At 36.1% G+C, this 21,720-nt stretch overlaps 4 protein-coding genes across 5 annotated transcripts; 2 read left to right on the top strand and 2 right to left on the bottom strand.

Annotated features, from left to right (window-relative positions):
- Nucleotides 1-853: 853 nt before the first annotated feature.
- Nucleotides 854-3,317, top strand: LOC107944388 (inositol 2-dehydrogenase). Its single transcript, XM_016878222.2, has 7 exons — nucleotides 854-1,439; nucleotides 1,542-1,712; nucleotides 1,970-2,134; nucleotides 2,204-2,368; nucleotides 2,462-2,596; nucleotides 2,754-2,851; nucleotides 2,944-3,317. The coding sequence occupies exons 1-7, from the start codon at nucleotides 1,257-1,259 to the stop codon at nucleotides 3,143-3,145; spliced, it is 1,119 nt and encodes a 372-aa protein (XP_016733711.1). The 5' UTR covers nucleotides 854-1,256; the 3' UTR covers nucleotides 3,146-3,317.
- Nucleotides 3,318-3,377: 60 nt separating this feature from the next.
- LOC107944387 (DNA mismatch repair protein MSH4) lies at nucleotides 3,378-12,816 on the top strand. The gene is given in 25 exon segments (XM_041107364.1): nucleotides 3,378-3,599; nucleotides 4,224-4,427; nucleotides 4,543-4,578; nucleotides 4,670-4,782; nucleotides 5,790-5,835; nucleotides 6,035-6,081; nucleotides 6,175-6,282; nucleotides 6,517-6,592; nucleotides 7,409-7,481; nucleotides 7,612-7,757; nucleotides 7,849-7,934; nucleotides 8,364-8,503; nucleotides 8,598-8,737; nucleotides 8,837-8,887; nucleotides 9,194-9,257; nucleotides 9,767-9,910; nucleotides 9,999-10,066; nucleotides 10,132-10,190; nucleotides 10,593-10,749; nucleotides 11,607-11,659; nucleotides 11,735-11,761; nucleotides 11,763-11,798; nucleotides 11,902-12,046; nucleotides 12,125-12,247; nucleotides 12,496-12,816. Coding segments are annotated over 25 exon segments (2,373 nt in total). The 5' UTR covers nucleotides 3,378-3,533; the 3' UTR covers nucleotides 12,661-12,816.
- A 10-nt stretch (nucleotides 12,817-12,826) lies between these two features.
- LOC107944390 (60S ribosomal protein L15-1) lies at nucleotides 12,827-14,778 on the bottom strand. Its single transcript, XM_016878223.2, has 4 exons — nucleotides 14,471-14,778; nucleotides 13,952-14,118; nucleotides 13,352-13,549; nucleotides 12,827-13,263 (listed from the first exon to the last, which is right to left on the bottom strand). Exons 1-4 carry the CDS (start codon nucleotides 14,472-14,474, stop codon nucleotides 13,018-13,020), a joined length of 615 nt encoding a protein of 204 aa, XP_016733712.1. The 5' UTR covers nucleotides 14,475-14,778; the 3' UTR covers nucleotides 12,827-13,017.
- A 535-nt stretch (nucleotides 14,779-15,313) lies between these two features.
- LOC107886064 (E3 ubiquitin ligase PQT3-like) lies at nucleotides 15,314-21,641 on the bottom strand. 2 transcript variants are annotated; one of them, XM_016809871.2, is made up of 15 exons: nucleotides 20,723-21,641; nucleotides 20,394-20,490; nucleotides 20,116-20,197; nucleotides 19,806-19,972; nucleotides 19,634-19,710; nucleotides 19,159-19,224; nucleotides 18,906-19,062; nucleotides 18,684-18,832; nucleotides 18,417-18,581; nucleotides 18,036-18,323; nucleotides 17,571-17,609; nucleotides 17,212-17,461; nucleotides 16,905-17,024; nucleotides 16,606-16,684; nucleotides 15,314-16,114 (listed from the first exon to the last, which is right to left on the bottom strand). In XM_016809871.2, exons 1-15 carry the CDS (start codon nucleotides 20,886-20,888, stop codon nucleotides 15,452-15,454), a joined length of 2,565 nt encoding a protein of 854 aa, XP_016665360.2. In that variant the 5' UTR covers nucleotides 20,889-21,641; the 3' UTR covers nucleotides 15,314-15,451. The 2 variants fall into 2 exon arrangements, with proteins under 2 accessions (XP_016665360.2, XP_016665361.2); XM_016809872.2 differs by having other exon boundaries at nucleotides 19,159-19,215.
- Nucleotides 21,642-21,720: the final 79 nt, after the last annotated feature.

Genomic DNA, 21,720 nt, shown 5'->3' with positions numbered 1-21,720 from the left:
AAAAATACTTTTGAGAAGCATTACTAAATTAGGCCTAAGTAACAAACAGTTTGCACTCCATAATCACCTTAGAGGAAGGAAGGATAATCTTATTGATAGCCAACGAGGCCGAATTTACGATCACATTCCTATAACCCTTACACTAAGCTAGTTTGAGTCTTTGCTAAAACACCATGCATTGTACTTTTACAACAGTACGCTGAAGCATGAGCCCCATCAACCGCAATCTTTGACAATCACGATTATGACCTGCTGTATGCTCTCCTGTGTTGGCTGTTGCTGCATTGTACTTTCAGTTGCGCGTACAGGAAACCCTCTCTCTATGCTCCATATCAGACCATGGCCAATAATAGTGTCGGTGACGTTAGGCCTTCAAATTTACGTCTAATGCTGAACTTCCAAATGTACCATCAAACAAAGCTGAAACATTAACACTAAAACCATTGTCCCCAAAAAGATTTTTTCCCTCTAGATATTAAAAGCTCAACCATTCATTAACACAATAACCTCCCATATAAATTCTTGTCAAAAATAGGTTGTTTTTCAATAATATTGACGTAGTAACTCGTATAATAATTTATGTATAATTCATATTACATATATTGACATGACATTATTTTTTTATATAATAGATTAAAATAATTTAAAAATATAAAAATATTAAAAAAATAAAATTAAATTAAAAAATAAAAAGTTCATGAAATTTTAAAAAATTAGTATTTTTTTTTAAAATAATAATTCTACTCTTTTTAAAAAGTGGTTAAATTTGACTATTTTTAAAAATTTTAAAAATAAATTTAACTTAAAGATAATAAGTATAAATTTAAAAAAAAAAACTAAATGTTAAAAAGGTAAATTTTACATTATGCCAAAAATAAAGCATCGTCTAGTTCTTAAAACCTTGTGAATTTCTCATTGAGTGATCCCGTCAACCATCAGCAATTTTCGACTTTAAATTGTCACATTAATATTTTTGCTGATAATCTGGAACGTTATCATTCAACGGAGGTTAGAGGCTTCGAAAATAATTAATTTTGAGGGTATAATTAAATGTTAATTTTGAGGGGGAGGATTAGAAATAAAGGATATGGATATGGAAATCAAAGGAAGCAAAAATATATAAGGAATTCTTTTTATAATGAGTAGGGGATGGTCCCAGGGATAGAATCGGACAGAACTGATATAAGACTTGAATTCAAGCCTTTGCCACTCCACCAGCGAAGAAGAGTCCAAACTTGAGGTCAGGTCGTCCAAGCATGGCAGTCAATGAAACTGTGAAGTATGGAATCATAGGGGTAGGGATGATGGGAAGAGAACATCTTATTAATCTTCACCATCTTAGAACCCAAGGAGTGGTGGTTGTTTGCATAGCTGATCCTCACGTCCCCTCTCAGCAACTTGCCTTGGAACTGGCTAAATCCTTTGATTGGCCACTTAAGGTATATGAGTTTCTGTTGAACTGCTAATCATTTCTAAATTTCCTTTCTGCTGGCTTTGATATAAAAGATTGTTGTGACTTTGAGTTGTTTTTATACATGAAGGTCTTCTCGGGGCACCAGGAACTACTGGACAGTGGCTTATGTGATGTAGTTGTTGTGTCAAGCCCTAATATGACTCATTATCAGATTCTGATGGATATTTTGAACCATCCTAAACCTCATCATGTGCTAGTTGAGAAACCATTGTGTACTACGGTCGCCGACTGCAGAAAGGTTACTCACTTACAGCTTCTATTGAGCTTTAAGTTTCATGTACAGCTTCTATCTGTTCGTAGCGTATTAAGGTTTTCCAAATTGATGTTGGGGTTGTTTCTATAGCAACCAGTAGCGGAAGAAGTATGCTTCAATTTGCTTTGATATATTTCTTCTGAATTTGATTGTTTGTAGCGGTTTCGATGCATTTTGATTTTCTCATGAAATGTTCTTCCTCGGTTAACTGATGTGGTAAATATAGTTTATCATTAAATTAGGTTGTAAATGCTGCTAGAAAGAGGCCTGATATGCTGGTACAAGTTGGATTAGAATATAGATACATGCCACCAGTCGCGAAATTGATAGAGATAGTGAAGGGTGGAACTCTTGGACAGATCAAGATGGTGGCAATTCGGGAACATCGGTTCCCTTTCCTGGTTAAGGTAAAGTTAGCTACTCAACTTTTGCAATCATTTTCGCCATATAGTTCATTGACTTTGAGCTTGCAATAGGTTAACAACTGGAACCGGTTCAATTCTAACACGGGAGGGACCCTGGTAGAGAAGTGCTGCCACTTCTTTGATTTGATGAGGCTGTTTGCAGGTGCAAACCCTGTTTGTATGATGGCTTCTGGTGCCATGGATGTTAATCACAAAGATGAAATATATGACGGAAAGGTCATAGTATGACTAAATTCTTTTGCTTGATATAGATTTGAGTATCGTGCTCACGTTTCCTGAATGTCAATTTTTTCTTTTATTTATGTCCAGGTACCGGACATTATTGACAATGCATATGTTATTGTCGAATTTGACAATGGTGCTCGAGGGATGCTTGACCTCTGCATGTTTGCGGAAGGGAGTAAAAATGAGCAAGAAATTTCTGTTGTCGGTCACACTGGCAAGGTCTTTTCTCTTCCTCTTATGCTTCAACTTGTGGTGTTTGTCATTGTTCCTAATAGTTATTGACTTCGTTAGTAGCTTCTAAATGCATTATCATAATGATCGCCAGAGATGCATTATCATAATTATTCCTCTGATTCAAACTATGATACTGCAATAGGGCGAAGCCTTTGTTCCTGAAAGCATTGTGCGTTTCGGCTCTAGGATGGAGGGTAGAGACGGGGTCCAGACTCTAAAAACTGAGAATCGACTAATAAAGTTGGTCACTCTCTCTTTTTCTCAGTTCCAGCACCAACATCTTGTTTATGGTCAGCCTTTCGATTTGATCCAAAACTGCCTTATTTTTCCAGGTATGAAGGATTGCATCACGGTTCTAGCTATTTGGAGCACCTTAACTTCTTGTCTGCAATTAGAGTAAAAGGTGCAAAGACTCCGGCTGCTGATTTAAATGATGGGTTGATCTCAGTTGCCATGGGAGTTGCGGCACAACTTTCCATCGAGAAGGGCCGGTTTGTTAACATTGAAGAAGTCTTGGATGAACATAATTGTTAAGCTTTCATTGTCACCATGATCAGAAAAGCCAAATTCACCATAATTATTGTTATTTACTTTCTCCTTTTTTGTATCTTATTTACAAACAAAATGACATGCTATAATGATGAAACAATCCAAATGACACTGTGCATGTATAAATCATAAATTTGTAAAATTAAATAATTTTTAATTTCCTTTTTTCTTTTTCTGGAGAAAAAGAGTGTATTGTTCTTTTCTTTTTTTTTTTTTTAATTTATTATTTGCTACCTTTAGCCTTGGGGGTGCGCATGATAACAAGCTTTACGCACCACGTTCAATTAAGTAAGGGCCGTGATGCAGTATAAATATTTGCGGGCTTTAACGCCTATTTTAAAATTTGGCGTTAACACTTTGGTGCTTAATCGATATGGAAGACGATGGAGGAGAGAGGTCGAGCTTCGTGATCGGTCTCATTGAAAACAGAGCTAAAGAGGTAACTCCGTTTGGTTCTTCAGAAATGCATGATAAACTGAAAAAAAATATTTGAGATTCTACTAGCAGTAATTTTCCTTTTATTTTTTGTTTGAATACTCGCTCCGGCAGCTTTTAAATTTTTTTCATTGAAGTCACCTGATTTTACTCGCATGGTGTAATGTAGTTTCCACTTCGAATTTCAAAATTTTAAAATAAAATAAACTTAAATCTTCTCTTTATTTCCGTTTCCCTTCAGTTTCTAGGCAATGAATACCTGCAAGTCAACGCTCAAACTGCATTTTCTTCGCTTGAAATATGATACAAACTGCGTTCCATTTACCTTTTTCCCTTTGTTATTTCAAATATACATGCCTAACTAAAAGTTTCATATCACAATGACGGCTGGGCTTTATAAAATTATTATGACATAGTACTACTTAATTAGAGATTAATTAGTTTTTAAATGTCTTAATGAATGGAAACGTAACATTATAATAAGCAGAATCAAATGAAATTCCACAAGCAGAAATCGGCACTGAGTCCAATTCAAGAATAGCCTGATTAATAAAATAATACTCTGCAAGATTATATGATTATCTAGCAGTGCAGTTATACTGCTTGACTGTCTGCAATCTTTGTACAGGTTGGAATGGCTGCCTTCGACTTAAGATCAGCTTCACTGCATCTTTCTCAATACATTGAAACCAGTATCTCATATCAAAATACAAAAACATTGCTGCATTTCTATGATCCCATGGTGATCATTGTTCCTCCTAACAAACTAGCTCCTGAAGGTATGGTGGGAGTATCAGAACTGGTGGATCGGTTTTATGCTTCAGTCAAGAAGGTGACATAACTTGACAGTTAGAAAGTCCTGATGTTGTTGTGAGCAAATTTATTTATGTATGAAATTTATCTGTTAATTTGATGACTTAGTTAAAAACCATGTATGGTTTTTGCAGTTTGTAATGGCTCGTGGTTGCTTTGATGACACCAAGGTCATACATCTCACTCTTCAGTAACATTTTATATTACAGGGCTGACAGTTGTATGTCTTTTGTGGGAATTTCACTGTGATTAAATATTCAGGGTGCAATGCTGATTAAGAATCTAGCAGCCAGAGAGCCTTCAGCCCTTGGTCTGGATACATACTACAAACAATATTATCTTTGCTTGGCTTCTGCTTCTGCTGCAATCAAGTGGTACTTTCAGAGCTTAAACTACTTGTTTGAAACTTTAGTCGTACTCAGGTTGGTATGGTAGAATGTTTTAGGTGTCATTTATTGTTCATGGGTGATGTCTATGTCAGTATTATAAGTAGTCTGAGGGGAAAAAGCTTGAGATTCAAGACTGGTAACTTTTCAAGCTTAAAGAAACACTGGCATAGTCATAATAGCTGCAACCTCTCTATCTTTTTCCTAACAATTTAAGAAGGGCTAGCATTAATTAGACTATACCCTATGGTATTTAAGGTCTAGATCTAGCAATTTCAAACATGATGAAAACAAAAACACATGTTCTATAAATGCGACATGACATGTTTAAATGTGATTAACACAACGTATTTAATACATATCATATTTGCATTTAGAATTTTGATACATTTTATAATTTGTGATGTGTTTATATTTACATTACTAATGTGGGAATAAACATGAGATATGATACACATACATGGATTCGCAAGTCTATTAAGGTCTTGTGTTGAAACTGAATGAGATGGGCATCTTGCTATGAATAGTTTCAAGAACTTGTTGGGGCCAGAACAAATTGGTTATTTTTGTATGTCATTGCCTATCCAGCTCTCGATCTCTTGATATTGTTTAAGGAAGCTCTTCATCAGGAAAAATTCAAATCTGGCAAAGCTTTTAGATTTTCTTGAAAATGGTATTATTCTTTATCATCAAGGACTAAAGAAAACTAAGTTAAAGGGAAAACTTTCCTGCACTTAAAACTTTGATTGAAAGCTAAAAACCAAATATGATCCATTCTTCATCTGCTAGTTCCTGTAAACTACCTTAGGTGTCCCATTCATCATTGAGCTATATGCTTTGCTTTCATCTTTGGGCTCTCCTTTCAATTTGATCATTTGGAGTCTTCCTTTCTTCAAGTTTCTGATTTCATGGTGCTTCTCATAAAATTTTTATTTACCTTTTTTTACCAACTTTATATAACTGAAACATAAATTCAATCTTGTGCCATTACTCAGGATTGAAGCAGAGAAAGGTGTCATTATCACAAGCCATTCATTAGTGGTATGTGCTTCATAACATACCAGTGCAATGGTTGGGTAAAAACTGAGTGATTGTTCCATCACTAAAGTTAATCTATCTCTTAAATATATGTGTGACACCTTGAGGCAAAGTAAGAGTTGTTATAATTAGTTCATCATCCTTTTGCTTTGTGAAGAGTTACAACCTTTACCCTTTTTCTCTTGAATATTCTCTGCCCCAGGTCACATTTAATGGATCATTTGACCACATGAACATTGATACTACGAGGTATTGCTACTTTCTGCTTCTCTTGCACCTATCAGTTGGATCTGGTAACAATATTTTGCCTCTAAAAGGTTTATGTTTGACTGTGGATGGCAGTGTCCATAACTTGGAAATTGTTGAACCACTTCATTCTGCACTTTGGGGTACAAGCAACAAGAAAAGAAGTTTGTTCCACATGCTCAAGACAACAAAAACTATTGGAGGGTATGTTGAGAATCAGATATGATGACATGTCATCGCGTGAACTGCTTCTTAACTTTTCTCTCAACCCATCACCCATTAGTTTTAGTTCTTCCATTTACTTTTAAGCTACCTTGTTTCACCGCTTAAAAGGTTCCCTTGAGGAGTATTTAAAATTTTTAATTGATCACGGAAAACCATTTTGGATAGCACCTAATGTTTTTATTTTTGTATGCAAATGTGAAACTTCTTCTCCAGGACTAGACTTCTTCGCGCCAATCTTTTGCAGCCTCTAAAAGATATTGAAACTATCAATACTCGTTTGGATTGTTTGGTTAGTCTTGCTTTTACTTTCCATCAGATTTCTGCTGTGGAGCTATTTTGACTTTTGACCTACTAAATGAGACTCTGCTAACTTCATAGACTTCTCTAACTTCTCCTGGAGATCTTGTGGATTTTAAAACGAGCATCCCATATAGACTAGCAATTCTTTTTGCAGCATTATGTTTTCAACTGAAATCATTTTAAAGTAGTAGCACTTATCAGGTGATGCCAAAAATAATTCCATTGTTTGGTTACATTATTTCATTTTTCTGCACACTTGAAGATGTGAATGCAATTAATGGTATAAAAGTATATATTAGCTATATGTTTTCAAGTTAAGTCACCAGAACCTTACACCTCAACCACTTGGTTGTGGTGAACAAATCCTTTTTTAACCATTCAGATCTGCTTGGTGATGGTTCCATTATGTTTTAGGGATTAGTGTGAAGTGAGCTTAAACAAAGAGCTGTATGTTCTTGTTCATTTTTACTTGCTATCCATATTGTTTTAGAGTGACATTATGATGCTCCAAACTCAAAGACATTGTAATGCTTACTTTCTTAGGGCCTTGTCTGACAGGTTGATTTCCTCCCTCGGTTGATTGAGTTAATTTCCAATCATAGATACTTTTCTGGTTAGGATCTTTTGAAATATTTGAAATTAGGATATTCATTTCAATTTGTAGGATAAGAGACTCCTTCTTAGTCACCTTATGAGCTTTAGTCTGACTCCAAAGTCTAAGTTCATTAAGGCACACTGCAACAACCTACAGGTATCTGTTTTGGAACAATACAAAAGATAATCTCTTTTGCTCTTGAATTTCCAGGATGAGTTAATGAGCAATGAACAGCTATTTTTTGGACTCTCTCAGGTCTTGCGTAAGTTCCCAAAGGAGACTGGTAAGTGGAAGCTTTAGGAGAAGGCATAGCCCTAAAAAGAAAAAAAAAATTCAAGAATATAGATTAACCAGTCTATTAGAAATTTGTAGATTTATGACTGCAAACTGACCTGTTCATTCTCATCTTTCAGATAGGGTACTTTGTCATTTCTGCTTCAAGCCAAAGAAAATAACAAATGAAGTCTTAGGTGTGGACGATGCTAAGAAGAGCCAAATGTTGATATCAAGTATTATCCTTCTCAAAACTGCATTAGATGCCTTGCCATTATTGTCCAAGGTAAAGTTTCTTTTCTCCCTTTCACCAGTGGGCTCCTATTGAACTTCTGGAACTTATTTTGATATACTGGTGGCAATGTTAAAAATTTTAGGTGCTTAAGGATGCACAATGTTTTATTCTTGCAAACGTTTACAAGTCTGTATGTGAAAATGAGAAATATGCTGACATTAGAAAGAGGTATGTGGTACATTGTCCTAAACTGACAACTTGGAAATATTTTTTTTCCTTTACTACGCTCTCCCTGAGAGTATTGCTCATTCATCTGCTTTTCAATTTGTGCCCAAGATGCTAACAAGATTCTAATTAGCCAAAAGAAGAATGGAAAGAATATTTCAAGTTATTGAAAAGGAAACTCAGGACTAGTGGCAAGTGGCAAACACGTTGATTGTGGATTCCTCCAAAAACTTAAGAACTTAACATTGGAATTTTAATGATTTATTGACATTCTATTCATAAATTACAGATTTTCCCTTCAGTTTGTTGATTAATATTTTGCTGTGCATTTTTCTCATTGATATCTGGTAAATCTTATATTCAAGAGTTAAAAAGAACTATATAAGCATAAAACAGAACAACTAATTTCCGGAAGAAACTTTCTTCTGTTAGAATTGGAGAGGTGATTGATGAAGATGTGCTTCACGCACGTGTTCCTTTTATTGCTCGCACACAGCAGTGTTTTGCTGTCAAGGCTGGAATTGATGGACTATTAGATATTGCTCGGAGATCTTTTTGTGATACTAGTGAAGGTTCTGCCCTCTTCTTCTCCATATCTAACTTTCTGTCCTTTATTTCCATCATTCTTAAATTGGCTATTTTTACTATTTCATTTTGAATTGACAGCTATACATAACCTAGCAAACAAGTATCGGGAAGAATACAAGCTGCCAAATCTGAAACTTCCGTTTAACAATAGACGAGGTTTTTACTTTAGCATTCCCCGTAAAGATATTCAAGGAAAGCTTCCTAGCAAGTTCATTCAGGTTGAAATTAGCAGTTCTCTTTGTTACTTCATCTATGATGTAAATGATGATTTCCTTGGATCATCTCAGACTTTGGTATGCTTGTGATTGAAAAATCAGGTTGTGAAACAAGGGAATAATGTACATTGCTCGACTTTGGAACTTGCATCTGTAAGTATTGTTTAAGGATGCCATTGTTGTGGTTTGACCTTGGTTCGTGGTATGATATAGAATCTGCTCACTTATCCAGAAAAAAACCAAAGATTGTGGTGTTAGTTTGCATATATTCATTGGAAACATTTCTTGGGTTGATTGATTAGTATATTATCAGAATAACAATTGATTTTGTATTCTATGTAGCCAAATTTTGTTTGTCAATATCGGCATGCTACTATATTTTTAACAGTTCTACTTTTATCAACTTCTCTAGGTCTTAATAAATGCTTTGATCAATCAATCTAAATTGTGTAATTGCAGTTGAATGTCAGAAATAAATCTGCAGCTGGAGAGTGCTATGTTAGAACCGAAGTTTGCTTGGAAGGTTTGTGCTGACTGCTTAGTTCCTATATCATCGTTTAATAAAACGGAGTGTTTCATACTACAGCTGGCCATAAACGTTTTTAACCGAAATTCAAACCCAGCCAGACCTCTCTTCCTCGTGTTTAACAGCAGAGGAGAGGGGATGGAAGGGCCATCGAATCTGTCATTGAATGAAACATTTTCTTTCTTCTTCTCTTTTCTCTCTCGTCTACCAAATTCCTCTGTTCTTCTACTTTTCTGGAATTCGTTCTTAACATTTTGCCAATTGATGCATTTGGCACTAGAAATCTTGTCAGAAGTAAGTGCCATTGCAATTAATTGCATTGATTATATAGATTTCATTTAACTTAGCGATATAGCTTCTGAAAGTACTGGATGATGAGTAATCAAAATATTTAAAGATGAATACTATATTTTCAAATTTTGATTCACAAATGGAGCCTTTCTCTATGTTATTTAAACGTTTTAATTGTTTCGTTCATTCTTATGTTAACTTTATGCGATTTGTAGCCCTAGTTGATGCCATAAGGGAGGACATCCCGATGTTCACACTTCTTGCTGAAGTCCTGTGCCTCTTAGATATGATTGTGAATTCGTTTGCTCATACAATATCAACCAAGCCTGTTGACCGATATACTCGGCCAGGATTTACTGGTACTTTTATTTTCCAATTTGTAACATGTATTCTTTTCATGTTCCAGGTTTGATTAGGGTAAATTTAATTGTGATTAGTTGCTAGCAGATAATGGCCCTCTAGCAATTGACGCTGGAAGACACCCCATCCTAGAAAGCATACACAGCGATTTCGTGGTATGTCGTGGATTCTTCTTAAAGTTCTTTGGTACCATTAAGATTTTTAATGTTTTTGGTTGCAGCCCAACAGCATCTTTATTTCTGAAGCATCAAATATGGTGATTGTAATGGGACCAAACATGTAAGGAGCTCTTTCATGGAAACTGCCTTGTTAAGAGTTTTAAGTCATTGTGGCTACCCTTTTTTGTTTTCATTGTAGCCCTTTCTATCTACATAGATATTATGTACATAAAAGAAAAAACATTTACTTGCTTTTTAACTTCAACTGATGACTGGGACTGCAGAATTTTTTGCCTTATAATTGTTTTCTTATCGTCGAGTTTGGACCGACTCTCATGATTCTGATTGCAGTTCGCTTTAGCCTTAGGTGGCCGCCTCAGGTCTTTGCACATTATGTCATTACTTTACCTAAACATGATCAATAAGTTTTTGAACTTCTGATTGTTATGCTACCATAATATAGTAAAATAGATAATTCTTTGCATTAGTTCAAAGTTTTAAACTATCTATTTTCTTCAACCAGGAGCGGGAAGAGCACTTATCTTCAACAAGTGTGTCTCATAATTATTCTAGCTCAGATTGGCTGCTATGTTCCAGCCCACTTCGCAACAATTAGAGTAGTTGATCGTATATTTACAAGGATGGGCACAATGGATAACCTTGAATCAAACTCTAGTACGGTACAGTATCTGAACTTCGCTATCTCAAATATTTAAGCAATATTTTCGTGCCATCTTGCTTTTATTCCTGATGAAAAGCAAAGATAATGTTCATAATAAGTGTTTAATGGAAGCTGCACCGTGTATTCAGTTTAACTTGAAAACTCACTTAACTTGAAGACCAACGGTTATTAGGTTCATTTCATTTTTAGTCCTTACTATGTCATATGTAAACAGGCCGAAACTTGTGTTCATCTTCTTCTTTTTTTGTCTGTACAAGGGCGTAGCTCCTTATAGTAAGTAAAAAAAATTATAAATGTGATCGCCATACGATTCTTTGCATTTTCTGGCATATAATTTACTTTCAGGATTAAAGTTTTTAAGTTTAACATTTGGACAAATGGGATTTTTAAAAAATTGGACATTATATGGGAAATTTTATTAAAGAACGATGTAAAAATTTAACATAAACACAATATGAATATATAAATGTGTCACGGAATTTATAAAACATAAACAATATTAATGGCTCAAAAATTTTATAAATATAGAGAAAATACATTTACTTGATAAGAATACATTAATTGTTAGGTTGAAATATAATATGCTCGTATCTCCTAAATCCTAATTATATTTTGATGAATTGTCTTTAGGTTTTCAAACTATCATCCAGGCTTGAAAACTAGTGTTTCAATGCAAATGCCGAAAACAACTGGTTAGGAGTGGAGGCAAAATAAAATCGTTTTAAAATGCATTAAGTCTAGGCATCTTCCTCGAGATGCTATAGAACGGTGTATCGGATAGTCTAATTTAGATTCTTCTAGAAATGAACCACAAGGATAAAAAGTACCATCTCATTCGTTGTTTGGTTGTTACAGTTTATGACAGAGATGAAAGAGACTGCATTCATCATGCAGAATGTCTCCCAAAGGTAATAATCTTTTGAGGTCGTTAACAAATTGGTATATGAAATGTAACAAAGATTACATTGGCTCACGTGATACAGAAGCTTGATTGTTATGGATGAACTTGGAGGCTACTTCTTCTGATGGTGGCATGGGGCTACTGTCATTTCTTCTAGCATACCGTATTTCTTAATCCGTTTTTTTTTTTTTTCTTAATCCATTTCCTTAGTTTTTGTGTAGCAATGATCAAACTTGCACAAATCGAAACCTTTTTTTGTACATTTTTTGTTATCTTTAGGTATACCATATTTGCTACTCATATGGAGAATTTGTCGAAACTAGCTACCATATATCCAAATGTGAAAATTCTTTACTTCTACGTTGACATTAGAAACAGCCGCCTAGACTTTAAGGTGAGATTTCCATCTTCTTTTTTGCCCTAACAAAGAGTTTTGCAACTTTTGCTGATTGGAAACACCGATTTTACCCAGTTCCGACTCAATGATGGCCCTAAGCACGTAGCACACTATGGTCTTCTACTAGCAGAAGTTGCAGGGTTACCAAGTTCAGTGATTGAAACAGCTCGAAGCATAACATCAAGGATTACGGAGAAGGTAATTTCCATCAACTAGAAACAAAGGTGATCTGAAAATCTTATTTATTTTGAGCAACGCTTTGAGGGCAAAGTTAACCACTTTATCACCTACGATTGCCTACTAACAGTTCATACTACGGCAGGCAATGCCACTTCGTCCTAGTAATATCTTATGTACCTGATCCCTTGATGCTTATGTTTTCTTCTTTTGTTGATCTCTATAGCAGACAATGCTAATTCAACATTCTAATAATGTCTAATGTCCAGGAAGTAAACGAGATGGAAGTGAACTGCCTGAATCATAATCAAATAATGATGGCCTACCGTGCTGCTCAACGACTAATATGCTTAAAGTATTCAAATCAAAAGGAAGAAGCTATCCGGCAGGCCTTGCACCTTCTCAAGGAGAACTATATTGATGTTAAACTCTAAAGCTGACCTCTTAGTCTAAACAGTAAAGGGAATAAAATGGTAATCCGAGATATTAGCTCAGAACCCAAATATAATGTTACCGATGAATTCAGATGTAAAGCAGCCGATGACAAATTCTACTCAATATAAAATCAGAAGGCATTAAACAGAAAATAAGAGCCCAAGATAGGCAAATGATGTGCAAGTAGTTATTCTGAAAAGCAAGTAGCAATAACTTCAGAAATTCATAGCATCCAAAACAAAAATAAATTGCATGTAAATTCAAAGAGTCAGTTTTTTAAAACTTCCAAAAATTTCAAACTCAAAACAATGACTTCTAAAATCAACTAGGATAAAAAGTCTAAGGAACACAGTAACTCAGCGGTAGCGGCGAAGGGAGAGAGTGTTGTTTCTCTTCCAGGTTGCCCTGCGAGAAGGACGGTTCTTGTGGTGCAAATGACCCTTTCCATGGAGACCCCTGTTTTTCTTACCAGCAGATGTAAGTCCTCGAAGTTCCCTGTGCTTGTGAACCGGATTGCAGATCCAGTTAATTCTTGGGTCATTGCGGATAGCATTGTGTGCAACATCCACCAGGATAACCTCAAAGTACTTGTAAGTAGAGTCCTAATCAATAAAATAAGGCAGAAATGAGAGCCAAGCCATTTCAAATTCAGGTGGCAAACTGAAACTTTTAGTAAGCCCTACAACGTACCTCATTGATCCAGTACGAGTTAACAACTCTGAGACCTCCCAACTTTCGGCCAGCACGCTCCTCAGCAACAGACCGCTTGCTGCGCTGGAACTTCAATTGGGTGACACCCTGGTTTGTGGGCTTACCATACACGATACCCTTAGGAACAGGCCTCTTGCGACCACCCCTCCTAACACGGACACGGTAAACCACATAACCCTGGATAGGAGTACACAAATTTGTCAGATGCAATCAATTGGGGAAAAAAGGTAGCTACATGCATACAATCACATAGATTTAATTTGAAAAAAAAAAAGAAAAAATCATGGATAGATATAGCTACTATTATGTACCAAAAATTCACATTATATATCATTTCAAAGAACAAAAACACCTAGGAACATCAAATGACATTTACAAACGATTAATTGTTTAATTTAATCTAAGTGATCTGAAAAAGAAGCATCCCTTGATAAAGCAGTGGACACTAGACACTTAGTTTGACCTCAGCAAAAATCAAGTGTTAAAGCTAGCATTCTTACTATGTTCTTTAGAATTAAAAAAAAAAGGCTAACACCTTAACTAAAACAAGAATTCACAAAATGTTGAAATGGACATTACTTGTTTGGCCTTATAACCCAAGCGGCGTGCCTTGTCAGGGCGAGTAGGATGGTTGACCCTAACAATTGACGGATGCTGGCGGTATTCCCAGCACCTCACCCTCTGTAAAAACCTCATCACATCCGACTGCTTCTTCCTCCATAGCTCCGACACGTACTTATAAGCCCCTACATTTAACCATTCCCATAAATAAGGATCCTTCAATAATTCACAGAAACAGTTACGCGAGACAGACTTTTAAAAAATATATAATTAAATAAATTGCTTCGCAATTTCTATAAACATGAACACTTTGTTCCATAGCATAACAGTGCGACATCAGATACCAGCATAAAACCATAAAAACCAATACAAATTGAAAAGATTCAACTTATTTCAAAACCACAAGAAAAGAAGATAATAGAATCAATCGCTTAATAGAAATGTGAAAGGACTTAGAATGAAACCCATGAGAAAAATATTGAAAGATCTGTGGCTAAAATCAGTAGAGAAAGATGGAATTTGAGTTTGAAGGAGTACCCATTGGCGAGTTGAGCAGAGAGTGGCTAGGGTTTCGCTTTTACAGAAACAGAGCTGAAGGAGGCTAGGGCAAAGAGTCAAATAAATAACCTATTACAAAGAACGAGCCTGATTGGACACCTTCAACTGGGCCGTTCATTTTAGTTATTATGATTCAAGCCTGAAAGATAAACATGGGAGCCTTCCAAATAAATTATGGACTACTTCAGAACAGCCAATTTGGCCCCAATCAATTGCTTGTGTTCTTTATTTTGGTGAGTGTTTTTTCTTCTTCTTTTTTTACAATCTCTATAAAAACTACGCCCTCCAAATTTTTAAAATACACAGTATTAATTATTACATAGTTAAGCATATTTCGTCCCTATTTTTTCAGTTATTGTAACAATAATAATGTCAATTAATTTAAATTAATGTTTTTACTTAATAGAAGAGTTTTCTTCAATTAGTTTCTTCTATAAATAATTTTAAATAATTAAAAACATGAAAAAAAAACTTTATAGAGATGAAATATTGATTAATTCAATCATTTTAGGGTTAGACGGGTACATGCTATTTTTTTATTTAACTATTAAAAAAATAAAGGATATTTTAATTTAATTCAACTTTCACAAATAGTACAATTTTACATTACACTTTTATATAGAAATGAATTAAAATTAAAATTATATATATATGATTACACTAAACTTAAAACTACATATATATAAATTGCTTGAACCAAAGTACTACGAATTAATTTATATTTATACCTTTCATAAACAAAAGTGTCCAGGTTGAGAATTTCCATTTACAAATACATGTATATATAATAATAATAAAGCATTCGATAAGGAAAAAAAAGTATAATTCTAAATTGGAAATTTTTTTTCATTATTAAAGACACTAGCAAAGTACAAAGCCAAAAAAAATGTATCATTTTCCCCACAAATCCCTCCATTAGGACTTAAAAAGAGTATCATAACGGTGCAAAGGTAGTGCATACTATCTATGTTTACTATAGCTGCTACGCTCCCGTTCCCTTGATCCTCTTGAGTGCCTCCGTTCTTCTTCCCACTCGGCCGATGGCGGCGGTGATGACTCGTACCTCGATGGTTTCCTTTTGAAATGTCTATCATCATCACTCGACTCATAGTCTACAGCATTGCTACTGCTGCTCTTTCTCCCGCCACCACTACTTGTAGCAGAAACTGGCTTGGCAGAGGAAGATGTCTTGTAATCATATCCATTGGAGGATGGCTTGTGATGGCCAGAAGATGCAGGTGCATCAGAAGATATCTTCCTTTTCTTCTTGCTAATTTCTTCTTCAGGAAAGCTAATGCGAGAAAACACACTTGCCTTTGGCTTCTTATCAGTTCCTGCAGTAGCAGTCGAGGAAGTGGCTTTAGTAGCAGGTTCAAGGGCATGCTTGGAAGACTCAGAGCGATCATGATGATGATGATGGCGATCACGTTCACGATCACGACCATGGTCACGATCATCATAGTCATAATCACGTTCAAGGTCATGATGCTGGTCAGCTTTCCTCTTTGCAGGGTGGGGAGGTGCTTCATGGTCCTGTAAGGAACGTTCTGGGGAGGTCCTCTCTGATCGATGCCGTAGATGTTTGCTGCGACAGTCACCACCTGACATTTGTGGAATAGGCTTCTGCAACAAACAAACGTAATAGAAATGGTCACCATCAGCAGACCATCTTATTCTTCTGATGTCACTTGGCAGAAATACAGCACTTAAACTCTGACTCTGACCAACTCCATGTGCTCATCATTTTCCAATGTAAAGAGTAAACAGCCATGAAATTATTTGAATAAAAATTCAGAAAACGAGAAATGTAGAAATTTGAAAACTTTGCAGTGTAGGTCCGAGTTAAAACAGCCTGCCAGAAAGATCCAAGTTTTATATTCTTCCTCTCAATATCAATTAAGTGGAACCATGTGTTCATAGCCAAAATTAAAAGCGTAAAAATTAGAAGGGCCAATTGAAACAACCATTGAATCACATTTACTTAATGACAAACAAAATTGGTATCTACAACTAGGCGCACCCTAGCCAATCGGTTGCTAAAAATCATGTAGCATAACTCCTGGCATCACAAACAACAAGAATAAAACAAAGCTAGGAAAATAAAGAACACATACAGATTTTGACTTCAATGACGAAACATCAGCACTGTTGCCTACTTCCCTAACAAATTCCCGGTCTCTAGTAGAGAACTCCCTGCAATTATTTTGGAAATAGTAAGTAAACCATTTCATCATGTGAAATCCATCTCTGTGAACAGAAAGATATTATTTAACACCTATAGGAAGCCCTTTTCAGGGGATATCAGGACTCACATGAATGACTAGGAGTTATTCCAAGGACAATGGAAAGAAGTCCAATTGAAGAACAATTAGTGCACCTAGAAAGTTCAGAATGAGAAAAGTATGTTCAGTACCTTTCACTTCGTCTCTCATTTTCACGCTTCCTCCTCAAAGCAGCTTGCCGAGCCTCAAATTCCTCTCTGCTCATGATAGGTGGGGCAACATTCATACCCATTCCGAACTCCGCAAGATCCCTACAAACCATTAAATTCAATAATTCAATCATCGATGTCTAGATGGCATCAAGTTGCATAAAAAATCATAAGATATACGAGGAAATAGCTCTTTCAGAACTGAAAAAAAGGCCATGTTCAAACTCAAGCAACACCAAACACAACTGCTATAAAATGGCATAGGCTATTTAACAAATATCACACATACCTCAGAGGTGGGACAGGAGGAAACATACAATTTTGAGCACCAAAAGCATCTGGAGGCATAACACCTCCAAATGGCATATCAAATGGACTTAGTCCATAGCCCCCCATATAGGGCATTGCTCCACCATAGGGACCCATAAATCCATCCATCCCAGGCTGCATACCAGTCCAGTAAGGGTTATAGGCAGAGGGACCCATAGACATCATATAGTTCTCAGCTGCAAGATCCTGAGGGGCTTTCCATTGCAAATCTGTAATGAAAACGAATAACATTCAGGTTAGAAATAATCCTAATGATTTTAGGAAACTAACATGTAGTTTGGACCATCACGAAATACAAAATAAAGGCAGCAGACCTACCATTTCCTGGCAAACGAACCTTCTTTTTCTTTTTCTTTCCTGGAGAAGCAAAGGATCAAAATTAAACCACCAATCCATTTATTTTCCTCATTTCCACTAAAAAATAATACATTTACTCTCTCCATAATACACACAAATAACATAAAATCAACTCAAGAGTGCTAGATGAAACAGGAAAGATGACAAAAATTTAGTGCCTTTTAAGAATCTATGTTCTTAATAGATGCATTTGGAAACTTCTTTAGAAAATGACACAAGAAATATATCCCAGCCACAAGCTTTGAAGAAAAGGAATGGTACTGAGGCCAAAATGGAATGAGATAACCCACACCAAGCATTTCCACCCAGGTTTGACCCCAAATCTCACCACTTCCAGGAGGAGATCAGTACCAATGTTATTAAGTGTTGTCTTTTAACTTGGCCAAACCAACATAACAAATAAATTACGAAACAAATCATAATTACCTGCCTCTCCAGAAGCCAACTTCTGTTGCACTTCTTCCTCCACAAGTGGGGCACTCCCATGTGATGCAGGCTCCTTCACACTCATTGACTCCAATGCGGCCTCGGATGCATCAGCTAGTTTAGCAGTCTTTACTTTCTCCAAGACCTGCTGTGGGGGAATAGCTACTTTAATCTCCTTCAGATCAGAACTTTCTTCCTTTACAGATACTGGCTTCTGCTCTTCCTTAGATGCAGCAGATGTAGTAGGAGATGGAATTTTTGGTTGTGGACAACGCGCAGATTCCATATCTAAATTTGAGAGACAGGACAAATCATTAAAAAGAACATACGCCATAGAGTCATTTTAAAGTGAATTCATTTGAGTAGATCAAAATGATGAACCTTGAACTTGAAAAGTGCTTCCAGCATTGTCAGCACTGCTGTTACCAGACTCCAGTATACAATTGATTGTATCTCTTAAGGTCTTATTTGGCAGAAGATCATCAGCGAGTATGTTGGTCGCCCCACATACGCACATTGACTTTGAGATAATATGGTCCCTTATACCTGAGTTACATTTTGTTAAAGTGAGCTTCAACACGCCTATACAAAACCATTTGACAGGGAAAAGAACCAAAGATGCATGGAAAATGAAGCAACAAAACTCACATTTATCACAAAAACTCTTAAAACAACATTTGCTAGTTAGAACAGCATCTTTCATTACTTCTTTGCACAATGGGCAATGGAGTTCAGGTGGAAGGTCACCAACAGAACGAGTGGAAGGTAAGCCCTCAATTTCTTTCTCAAAAGCAGCCCTGTTGGAAATCAAAAATTAGTTTTCAAGCATGACAAAAAAAATTGCCTACAAGCAGAAGACAAAACAGTTACTCGTTGGGCTTCAAAACTGCAACTGCTCCACTTGGCAATGCGTATGAGCCATCTGGTGTTGCCATTAGCATTGACTTCGGAATGCCAGTTGGAGGTTTCACCCTTTTAATATCATAGTTTGGATCACCATTTGTAGGGCAATGCTGAATAAAATGCCCTGCATCACAAATTCCATAGTAGCCACAGGTTCACTAAAAAGTGATCAAAAAGCAAATAAATAAAAAAAGAAAAAAAGAAAGTAAATTCAACATACCAGGCACCTTGCAACGGTGACAAACATAGCCCTGAGGAGGTGTTTTGCGCTCCAATCCTAATCGACCTCAATGAGAAACAAATAAATCTCAGCTCAGAACACTATTCAGAAGAATGGTTACAGCAATAAAATGTCCCACAAAATTTCAAAAACTACTGATCTAAATGAGAATGAACGGCTCTCTTCCAAGCAGAAACAAGTTTATACAAAAAATTGTTACATGTTATTGCACCAAAAAAGTGGAAGTTCCAACTTCAGTTAACCTACATAGATCACTAACAAGCAAAGGCACAAGGCACATTTATACCACAATAATAAGCAGCAGAAAAAGATTAAGCTTAAATAACCAACACATTTAACATTAAATGAACATCCTATACAGGAACTCATGACCCTACCCACCAAGACACCCCCCCCCACCACCACCACCATGATAAAGAATGCAATGAAGCTAAAAAGGGCATAAGAGAATCACCAAAACCACGCCCGCCCATCCTTCCACCCATACCCCTACCAAAGCCTCTACCAGGTCCAAAGCCATCTGCACCTTGGCTGCAAATCGAGATAATTAAGATTGAAAATTGCACCAATACAAGAAATAAAATAAAATAAAAAGAATGAAAGAAAGAAAACTGCACTCATCTCACCGCTGCCAATCCAAGGCAGGTGTATCTATTAGAGCCTTAATCTTGCTGTCCTCTTCAGCTTTATTGGTAGGGGGAGCATCAAGAAGTGGATTACTTGACTGCACCGGCAGCGTTTCAGGGATTGAATACAAATCGTTCCCAAATTCATCCCATTCAGAGTCTTCAGGCTACAAATAAAAATACAAGCCTCTCATTAGGGTTCTATATTTTTCTCTTTTCTGATAAACTCAACATTTGTCACAGGCAAAAAAACGTTAGCACAAAGACAAGCCAATTTTCATCAAGGAAAATATGTCAAAGTGAAGCTTACATATTTGGGTACAGATGAATCAGCATCCAGTAAGTTACTCTTTTCTAGTTGAGCATTCTCAATCTGATTTCCCACCTTAGGCCTGTGAAGAATAAAAAAGCGCAAACCTAGAATCAGGTGTTCTCTCACAATAGTAGCCACTAAAAGTCGGAACTAATCTGAACACACAAAGCATCAACTTCATGCAGGTAACTGAACCTTTCATACTTGCTTTCTTAACAAGGTCACTAAAATTAAAATATTTGAGTGGTTATGCATCTAAAGGATTGAGATAGTACTCTTGAGCAGCAACAATGGGCATGCGAGGCCTTCCAGGAACCCGGCGAATTAATACAGAAGTGTTTTTTGGGATTAACATTGCTTCATCAAGATATTCTGAAATTGAAAAGAGAAAACGAGTCTATAAAATACTACAAACAAACTATTTCATGAACGAATACAATTACTAAAGTACAATCTTAATATCCAGTCAAGAAACAAAGAGTGAGCCAAGATAGACCCCGAGGAGAATTCCAATAGAATGGAAGATTTGGCCATACTCCTAACTGATATTTTTATGCTAGATTTAATGAAAAACAAGAAATCCAAAGCATTGACAAAGACCAACCTTCATTAGTTTGTGCATTAGTGACAACGAGGTCGAAGTCCGTACCCCTGCCCAAGTGCTTTGATTCAAATATTTTTTCTTTCAAAGTACCAACACTTATAAACGGACCATCCATGGAAATTGAATCAAAATCTCTTGCACTTTTAAATTTGTAATAAACAGCCATTTTTTACGTTTCTTTCCTCTTTAAAAAATTGTAGTAATGATTAAAAAACACAGAAAAGGAAATATGAACTTATTTATTGGCCTTCAAAACAATATTAGGCCTGATATTCACTTGAAAAAAGAACAAATATAAACAGTACAAAGCTTTTTTTTTCCTTATTCTAAGAGAAACCGAACCAAACTCCTCGCTCCTTCTTAGATGCAAAATCCCGCGCTTTGTCTTCAAGATATCAACTCTGACGGTAACTCCACGAAGTGTTCCAATAAATCGAATCTTTCAGCAAAACCAGAAGTTTAGGGCAAATCGTAGGGAATAATGAAAAAGCCCCTTTGCTCTTAGATCATCAAATTCACACGAACTCTTCGATCACCGATTATTGTACTAAAGAATCGCTCTGAATCAATCAATCCGCCCGATTCAGATCTTGAAAAAACGCGACCAAAAATAAATCTTCAGGAAATAATCCAATGATGGATGGATCTTCAAACATAAACTCCGGAACTTCGAAGCTTGAGATTCTGATGCGCCGAAATAGTGAAGAAAAAGAAAATTAGAAGCTTGTAGAAACCCGATTAGAGATTGGAGAGGTTTAAAGGATTAGCGATAATCGTGAATCTCTAGGGCTATGAGATTGGGTAAAGGGTTTCAGAAAAGGGGAAATAGGACCGCCATATGGCCTACACGTGCGGTGCAAGTGCCGCCGTGCTGATCAAAAACAATTTTCCACGAAATTAGTTAAAATTATCGTGTGTTGAAATAATGATATTGCATATTGTATTATTATTACATTAACTTAACTAATTAATGAATGAATAATAAAATTTTATATTAT

This window comes from Gossypium hirsutum, chromosome D12 (genome assembly GCF_007990345.1).
Source record: "Gossypium hirsutum isolate 1008001.06 chromosome D12, Gossypium_hirsutum_v2.1, whole genome shotgun sequence".
Taxonomy (NCBI): Eukaryota; Viridiplantae; Streptophyta; class Magnoliopsida; order Malvales; family Malvaceae; genus Gossypium; species Gossypium hirsutum.
The sequence above is the reverse complement of the archived record's forward strand: the minus strand, read 5'-3'. Positions and strand labels throughout refer to the sequence as shown.

Coding starts and splice junctions, on each gene's coding strand:
- LOC107944388 (XM_016878222.2), top strand. CDS start 1,257: ATGGCAGTCAATGAAACTGTGAAGTATGGAATCATAGGGGTAGGGATG. Junction 1,713..1,969: donor CGGTCGCCGACTGCAGAAAG/GTTACTCACTTA, acceptor TCATTAAATTAG/GTTGTAAATGCTGCTAGAAA. Junction 2,369..2,461: donor ATGAAATATATGACGGAAAG/GTCATAGTATGA, acceptor ATTTATGTCCAG/GTACCGGACATTATTGACAA.
- LOC107944390 (XM_016878223.2), bottom strand. Junction 13,550..13,951: donor TGGGTTATAAGGCCAAACAA/GTAATGTCCATT, acceptor ACTCCTATCCAG/GGTTATGTGGTTTACCGTGT. Junction 13,264..13,351: donor ACTCGTACTGGATCAATGAG/GTACGTTGTAGG, acceptor TTTATTGATTAG/GACTCTACTTACAAGTACTT.
- LOC107886064 (XM_016809871.2), bottom strand. CDS start 20,888: ATGGCTGTTTATTACAAATTTAAAAGTGCAAGAGATTTTGATTCAATT. Junction 19,225..19,633: donor GATGGGCGGGCGTGGTTTTG/GTGATTCTCTTA, acceptor TTTCTCATTGAG/GTCGATTAGGATTGGAGCGC. Junction 19,063..19,158: donor TCACCGTTGCAAGGTGCCTG/GTATGTTGAATT, acceptor TTTGTGATGCAG/GGCATTTTATTCAGCATTGC.